The following is an 8,533-nucleotide window of genomic DNA, read 5'->3' as shown; positions in this document are numbered from 1 at the left end:
AAGCTTGTGGTTCTAAGCTTGTAACCTTGTAACAGTTCTATTACAGTGATAGTTTGTAATCTTTCAGTACAATCAATAAAATTCCCAATTTCCTTTGTTTACATTGTGTTTGCAATTACATACAATTAAGTATCATTATAATGTGGTAATCCTGGCCCAAAAATGACTATAATAGAGACTAGATCTAAGTCCAATGAAGAACTAGTAAAGAAAATTGATACTTAGCTTAAAACCATATAGCTGAGTCTAGTAAGAAGTTTGAGTCTCATGACTCGAAGCTCTATGATTTGGGAAGGAAGATGGAACTCTTGATGGAGAAACTTCTTCCCAATCAAGATGGGATACTGGGTTGTGCTTCCAGAGATGCTCAACCATTGGATGGTTCGACCAGTAGGAACAGAGCAGGAGAACAAAATGACAATCAATGGGGTCGAAATCAAGGAGATAACCGCCATCCTCATCTGGATTTCCTTTCTTTGATGGTGTTGACCCTTGTTCATGATTGAGAAAAGCCAACAGATACTTCCATTATCATCACATATCAGATCCTGAGCAGAAACAAGAAATTGCAGTGCTCTATCTTCAAGGTAAAGCTGAATCTTGGTATTTTTCCTATTATACAAGTAAGGGCAGTGTTAGATGGAAAGAATTTGTTGATGAAATATACAAGAGATTTGAAGGGGCTGATAATAGCAAGCTTAACTTCTGAGCACATTGTTGCTTTCCATGTCAGATTTCAACACTTAATATGTGTACAAATTGTCTTTCTGTGCAATGCATATCTTCTATGAAAGCATATCACCTAGCAAATATATATGTGATTTTAAGTTTCACTATCAAAAAGGCAACATTAACATGTCCACTTTTTTTTTTTATCTGTCGCGAGACATGGCAACTAAAGAAGCAAAAGTTTTTTTTTTATTATTATTTTCAAAAATCGGTAAAGCACATAATTAAGATAGTGTTCAAAGTTGCTTTAAGGAATGCACGTGACTTTTTTTTATCTTTCTCCAGATTTTTAGATAAGACTCCTAGTCAAATTAGTATTCCTATTCTATGGGAAAGTGTTAGCAGTATTCTAATTTTTAGCATAGCAAATAGGACTGCTTCTATTATGCTTATTTACCTACATTCAGTTTGTATATTGGCTATTTAATAAGCTGGAGATCATTCAATAAAGTATGCATTTTTTCACTGGTTCATAAACTCTTATGCTTCTATATTTTCTTAATCCTTTTCTGCTGCTTTATTTTGGTTTCCCTTTGCTGTGTTATTTTCCTTAACAATTCTAAAACCTACAATTGATATTAGAGCTTTAAATCTTGAGGGACATGTATGTGTGCATCTATTAGATTCATGGACAGAGAAGCAAGCTTTTCTTCAATGGCACCACCAGCTTTCGATGGAGAAAATTATCAGATCTGGGCTGTTAGAATGCAGACATATCTGGAAGCTTTGGATCTCTGGGAGGCTATAGAAGATGAATACGAGATTACTCCCTTTCCAAACAATCCCACGATGGTGCAGATGAAAAATCACAAGGAGAGGAAAAACAGGAACTCAAAGGCAAAGGCATGCTTGTTTACTGCAGTTTCATCCACCATCTTCACTCGTACCATGTCTCTAAAATCAGCAAAAGAGGAATGGGATTATCTCAGACTGAGTATAAAGGAGATGAAAGGATTCGAGGGATGCAAGTGCTGAATTTAGTACGTGAGTTTGAGTTGCAAAGGATGAAGGAAAGTGAAACCATAAAGGAGTATTCTGACCGGCTTCTTAACATAGCAAATCGAGTCAGATTATTGGCTTCCACTTTTACTGATTCAAGGATCGTTGAAAAAATCCTTGTAACAGTACCCGAAAGATTTGAGGCTACCATTACAACCTTAGAAAATACTAAGGACTTGTCCAAAATTACACTAGCAGAGCTCTTACGCACTTTTCAAGCACAAGAGCAACGATGTGTTATGAAACAAAAAGGAGTTGTTGAGGAAGCCTTACCATCCAAGCATCAAGACGATGGAAGATATAAGAAGAAGAAGAAGAATAAAAAGAACCAACCAACAGATGGAGAAGGTGCAGCACATAATAACAAAGGCAAAACAGGTAGTTCCAAAGGAAATTACCCTCCTTGTAAGCATTATGGCAAGAATGGACACGCACCTTTCAAGTGTTAGAAAAGGCCTGATGCTAAGTGCAGTAAGTGCAATTAGTTAGGGCACGAAACAATCATTTGCAAGAATAAAACTCAGCAAGAGGAAGTAGATGCTTGAGTTGTTAATGAACAGGAGGAGGATCAACTCTTTGTTGCATTATGTTTTGCAAGCAATGTTTCAAGTGAGTCGTGGCTGATCAATAGCGCATGCATAAACCACATGACTTATGATAAAGAGCTCTTCAAAGAATTGAAGCCTACTCAAGTTGCAAAGGTTAGAATAGGCCATGGTGGTCACATTCCAGCAAAAAAATTGGGAACCGTTGCAATTGAGACACAATCAGGTACTAAAACAATATCTGATGTTCTTTATGAACCTGACTTGTACCGGAACTTGTTAGCGTTGGTCAGTTATTAGAAAATGGTTTCAAACTCAATTTCGAAGATAAATATTGCTTGATCAAGGATCCCTCAGGACAAGACTTGTTTAAAGTCAAAATGAGAGGCAGAAGTTTCTCATTAGATCCACTTGAGGAAGAACAGATGGTGTATTCAGCAAAAGAAAATGTTGTTGAGTTATGGCATAAGAGACTCAGGCATTATCACTATCAAGGGCTTGTAAAAATGCAAAAAATGAATCTAGTGGAGAAACCCTTCCTGGAAGAAAGCTCTACAGAATGTCGTGCCTGCCAATTTGGTAAATAACACTAAAAATCATTTCTTAAATCAAACTGGAAAGCCTTACAAAAGCTGCAGCTAGTTCACACTGATGTAGCAGGACCTCAAAGAACTCATTACAAGGTAGCATCTATTATGTTATTTTCATTGACGATTTTTACAAGAATGTGCTGGATTTTTTTCTTGAAATTCAAGTCAGAGGTTGCTGGTGTGTTCTAGAAATTCAAGAAACTGGTGGAAAATCTAAGTGGTTGTAAGATTCAAGCTTTGAGATCGGATAATGGAAAGGAATAGACCTCATCAGAATTTAATTCATTCTGCGAGGAAGCCGACATTGTGCATTAGCTTACAACACCATACACTCCGGAGAAAAATGGAGTAAGTGAAAGAAGAAATAGATCGATAATGGAGATGGCTAGATGTATGTTTCATGAAAAGGAGTTGCCTAAAACACTTTGGGTAGAGGCAGCCAACGCAGTAGTTTTTCTGCAAAATCGACTTCCAACGAAAGCTTTGGAATACAAAACTCCATTTGAAGATTGGTATGAGTATAAACCTTCACTAAGCTTTGTTAAAGTATTTGGTTGCGTATGCTTTGTACATATTCCATAGGTTAAGTGTGACAAACTCGACAAGAAGGCGATTCCAGGCATTTTTGTGGGCTATAGTTCAGTTTCTAAAGCCTACAAGGTGTATCATCCATAAACTGAAAAAAATGTCGATCAGTAGAGACATGCATTTCAATGAGGATGATCAGTGGGACTGGAATGATTCAAAGAAAGGAGAAGATCTTTTACAAGAACCAGAACACAATTCTCTCGGAGAGAAAACAACAGATCGATGGCTAGATGAGTTGGTAGATGATCCTTCAGTTGAAGGTACAAGGCTACTTTCAGAAATTTATCAAACATGTAATGTAGCAATTTGCGAACCTGCTAGCCATAAAGAAGCGCTAAAAGACCCAAAGTGGAAGAAAGCAATGGAGGAAGAGATCTCCATAATGGAGAAAAATAAAAACCTGGGTGTTAGTCAACAAGCCTGAAGGTAGAAAAGTTATTGGTGTGAAATGGGTCTTCAGAACAAAGTTAAATGCAGATGGTTCCATCAACAAATACAAGGCCAGACTTGTTGTTAAAGGGTATGCACAAATTTATGGTGTTGATTATCCTGACACATTTTCTCATGTTGCAAGATTAGACACAATTAGATTGTTGCTCGTAGTAGCAGCACAAAAGGAATGGAAGGCGTTCCAACTTGACGACAAATCAGCTTTCTTAAATGGCATACTGGAGGAGGAAATATATGTCGAGCAGCCATCGGGATTTGTGAAACAAGGTGATGAAGATAAAGTTTATCTGCTAAAAAGGGCTCTTTATGGCCTAAAACAAGCGCCAAGAGCTTGGTACAGCAGGATAGATGATCACCTGTTAAGCCTGGGATTTGAAAAGAGCTTATCTGAATCCACCCTTTATGTAAAACATAAAGAGAATGATATGCTTATTGTGTCTCTTTATGTTAATGATCTTCTGGTGACAGGAAATAATACAAGGCTGGTTGAGGAGTTCAAAGAAGAAATGATGCAAGATTTTGAAATGACAGATCTTGGTTTTATGGCCTATTTTCTTGGAATGGAGATCAAGCAAAGCAAAAATGAAGTGTTCATTTGCCAGAAGAAATATGCAAAGGAAATTCTGAAGAAATTTCAAATGGAGGAATGCAAGTTGATGAGCATGCCGATGAATCAAAAAGAGAAACTTTGTAAAGAAGATAGAGCCGACAAGGTTTATGAAGGTTATTATAGAAGCTTGATCGGATGCTTAATTTATCTCACTGCAACAAGACCAAATATTCTATTTGTTGTAAGTCTTTTATCTTGTTTTATGCATTGTGCAAGTGAAATGCATTTAAGAGCAGCAAAAAGAATATTAAGATATATCAAAGGTATTGTTGACTATGGTGTAAAGTTCGAGAAGTGTCAAAGCATCAAGTTGTTTGGATTCTCGGATAGTGATTGGGCTGGATCTGTTGATGATATGAGAAGTACTTCCGGACATTGTTTCAGCCTAGGTTCAGGAATCTTTACATGGTCATCTAAGAAACAGGAAATTGTTTCACAATCCACTGCAGAAGCAGAATTCATAGCAGCAGCAAACCAAGTCTTATGGCTTAGGAAGACCTTGTGTGATTTACATATGGAACAGAAGGAAAGTACTGAGATTTTTGTCAACAACCAGGCAGCTATTGCAATCTCAGACAATCCGGTGTTTCATGGGAAGACCAAGCATTTCAACATCAAGCTCTATTTCTTGAGAGAAGTGCAGCAAAAGGGAGAACTGATTCTAGTCTACTGCAAGTCTGAAAACTAGCAAGCAGACCTGTTTACTAAGCCACTTCCAGTTAGCAAGTTCGAGCTTCTAAGGTAGAGAATTGGAGTTTGCATTTCTTAAAGCAAGGAGGAGTGTTAAAAGCTGCTTTAAGGAATGCACGTGACTTGTTTTATCTTTCTCTGGATTTTTAGATAAGACTCCTAGTCAAATTAGTATTCCTATTCTACGGGAAACTGTTAGCAGTATTCTGATTTTTAGCATAGCAAATAGGACTGCTTCTGTTACGCTTATTTACATGTATTCAGTTTGTATATTGGCTATTTAATATGCTGGAGATCATTCAATAAAGTATGCATTTTTTTCACTGGTTCATAAACTCTTATGCTTCTATATTTTCTTAATCCTTTTCCGCTGCTTTATTTTGGTTTCCCTTTGCTGTGTTGTTTTCCTTAACAGTTCTAAAACCTACAGATAGAATTAAAACTTCAAAGTTAGAAGCTTTAGTAGTGGCCTAAATTCACCTGGTGCAAATTGCAGTTCAAGCTGTGCAAGTTGACGTAAAATTACGCTGCTATTTGGAGCCTAAATCAAATAAAAGATGAAGAATCTAATATCAAATGAAGGATAGTTCGATAGCAGAAAACTTTACAAGTAAAGAAAGCAGCGAAATAACCACCATTCTAAGGACAAATTCAAAGCAGTTTTTAGCTCCATGGTAATCTCCTTTCTTGGCAATGCACCCGTCAAGGCAATTCCAAGCATCCAGCAGACGTGGATTCAAATTTGTCTGGAATGTAAAATTAACAATAAGAAGGAAACCAAACGCAATTTCAAACTTACACATTAAATACTCCCCGTCCATTTTTACTCTGTATTGACTTGACACACCTCTTAAGGAGCCATAAATAGAATGATAATTTTACTATATCACCCTCACGCCATCTAATGATTGAAATGAATCAAACATATATATTTTAAAAGTTCTGCAACCACTAGAAATTCAATGAAGTTTCCAACTCAATAATTAATACTCCCCCTGTTCTAATTTATGTGATACACTTTCTTTTTTAGTTTGTCCCAAAAAGAATGATCATTTTTACATTTAAAAATAATTTAACATAAAACTTTCCTTCTACTCTTATAGAACATAATTTACAGTCACACAAATATCTATAACTTATTTTATATTACAAGTTTCAAAAGTCTTCATTTCTTTCTTTAAACTCCGTGTCTAGCCAAACTATATCACATAAATTGGGACGGAGAGAATAGTAAGAGTAAAACAGGTATAGAATGGTAAATTTTGTTTTGATTTTCCGAACCAGACAAGTAAAAATGGACATCTTATAAAGTACGAGTAAAAATGAACGGAGGGAGTATGTAATTCTGGTTTGAGTCCTCACAGCTTTGACTAGATGACGCTCTGCTTCCTCCTTATAAACATCAGGAACTGCATTTTCTGCATGCATCCATTCTCGGTACTTGAGAAATTAAATTGAATGCAAGAATCCATAAAAGAAAATAACTCTCTCTGTTTCAATTTGTTTCTCTTACTTTCCTTTTTAGTCCGTTTAAAAAAGAATATTTCTTTCATTTTTTGGCAACTCTTTAATTCCAACTTTTCACCTGACATGTTTAAAACAAAAATATTAAGGGACATTTTTGTATATTCTATATATCTTTAGTTTATGACCACAAAATTCAAAAGTCTTTTTTTTTTTCTTTCTTAAACTCCGTACCAAGTCAAAACAAGATAAATAAGTTGAAACGGCGGGAGTGTATATATATATATATATATATATGTATACCTTGAGGAATTGAATCGAGGACTTTGATGCACAAACCGACTTGATGCTGGTGGCAAAAATTGTAGAGCAATTCCACCATATTAGTCGCATTTGGAATCCAATCCATTTTAGTGGAAACTTCTGGAGTACTCATCCGCTCCGTGGCCTAAAGCCAATTTTTTATAAGAGGCCTTATTTATTTAATAAAATTTTATATATTTTTATTCTAATTCTTTCTCTTTGTTTTATAAAGATGGTACATGGATCATCTTGTACCTATCTAGATTAATATTCACTCTGTTACATGCTACCTTCCACCATTAGAGATATTTAGTAACTCTATCCATTCAAAGTTAATTGAATATTTGTATAAGAAATATATATTGGTGGTTACGACAATATATTTATAAATTCTCATAATCTAATAATCTCAATTTTGCACCACTAAGTAGATGTCAATAATTTCATACATTTAGAATAATTCAATCTATTTGAAGTAAGAAAAGGTTTAATCCACTATTTATAAGAAAAACTCAACTCTACAAGAGACTTCATCTTTTTTAAAATTATCAAAGTCGTCATTAATTTGTTCATTTTTCTATATTGCATAATGTTTATTATTCTCTAATTCATGTGAAGATGTTTGGCTGCGCACAAAATTAAAATAAAAGAAAGATTCTTGAAACTTGTGGTCTAAAACAAGTTATAAAAATTTTGTAGCTATAAATCATTTTATTAAGATCAAAACGAAAAAACATTTTGAACCAAAATGCCCCAACAAAAAAAAAAGTTACTAAAGTACCTATAGCGCAGTAAAATAATGCGCTATAGCACTAACAGAAACGGTCCCGTTAACTCCTATAACGCAGTAAAATAATGCGCTATACGGAATACGGTCCAACGTATAACGCATGATTTTACTGCGTTATAGGAGACCATAAAATCACAAGTCCCCCTTTCCATTCTTCCCTTATTACGTAATTTTATCTTTTTTACGTAGTTTAGCCGTATATTAATCATGCTTTAAGACTCCGAAACTTCAATATTTTATATAGAACTCTAGTTATATTTATACAATTAATAAAATAGGCTCAACACATCAAGAATACGTAATACTTTAAATTGTCGTTTTAATAGTTGAAAAGTGCTCGAAATCCTTTTTTGTTTGAAGACTTGTAGTCATTAGCTTTAAGTTATTTATCTTTTAGGGTTTCGTCTTATTTTTAAATTAATGCTTAACTTTATTTCGAATGTGTCACGTTTTTTTTTATTATCAATAATAAAGACTAATGATAATATTTATAAATATGCAAAAAATGTATAATATTTACGATAAATTGTACAACACTAATGTATATACACTATCGCGGATGGGTCCCACATGTAGTATGACGGAGACTATCCCTAGGCCTAAGGCTCATACCATCCCCACCGCCCTCGCCATCGTCTCCGTCGCCCTTTTTCCTCTTAATAACCGGGCGCTCCAAGTCATGATCATCTCCTCTTCCCCTAGCCCTTACGCCCTTAACTAGAACGTGCTTCTTCTTGGGATCTTGTCCCGCTGGCACGCTCAGAACCTCAGGCTG

At 35.3% G+C, this 8,533-nt stretch overlaps 1 protein-coding gene across 2 annotated transcripts; it reads right to left on the bottom strand.

Moving 5' to 3' along the window:
• Positions 1–5,528: 5,528 nt before the first annotated feature.
• On the bottom strand, positions 5,529–7,097 carry LOC132630443 (uncharacterized). 2 transcript variants are annotated; one of them, XM_060346010.1, is made up of 4 exons: positions 6,969–7,097; positions 6,564–6,619; positions 5,837–5,947; positions 5,529–5,742 (listed from the first exon to the last, which is right to left on the bottom strand). In XM_060346010.1, exons 1-4 carry the CDS (start codon positions 7,072–7,074, stop codon positions 5,638–5,640), a joined length of 378 nt encoding a protein of 125 aa, XP_060201993.1. In that variant the 5' UTR covers positions 7,075–7,097; the 3' UTR covers positions 5,529–5,637. The 2 variants fall into 2 exon arrangements, with proteins under 2 accessions (XP_060201993.1, XP_060201994.1); XM_060346011.1 differs by lacking the exon at positions 6,564–6,619 and having other exon boundaries at positions 5,638–5,742.
• Positions 7,098–8,533: the final 1,436 nt, after the last annotated feature.

Source organism: Lycium barbarum, chromosome 3 (genome assembly GCF_019175385.1).
Source record: "Lycium barbarum isolate Lr01 chromosome 3, ASM1917538v2, whole genome shotgun sequence".
Classification (NCBI taxonomy): Eukaryota; Viridiplantae; Streptophyta; class Magnoliopsida; order Solanales; family Solanaceae; genus Lycium; species Lycium barbarum.
This window is presented reverse-complemented; position numbering and strand designations above follow the sequence as displayed.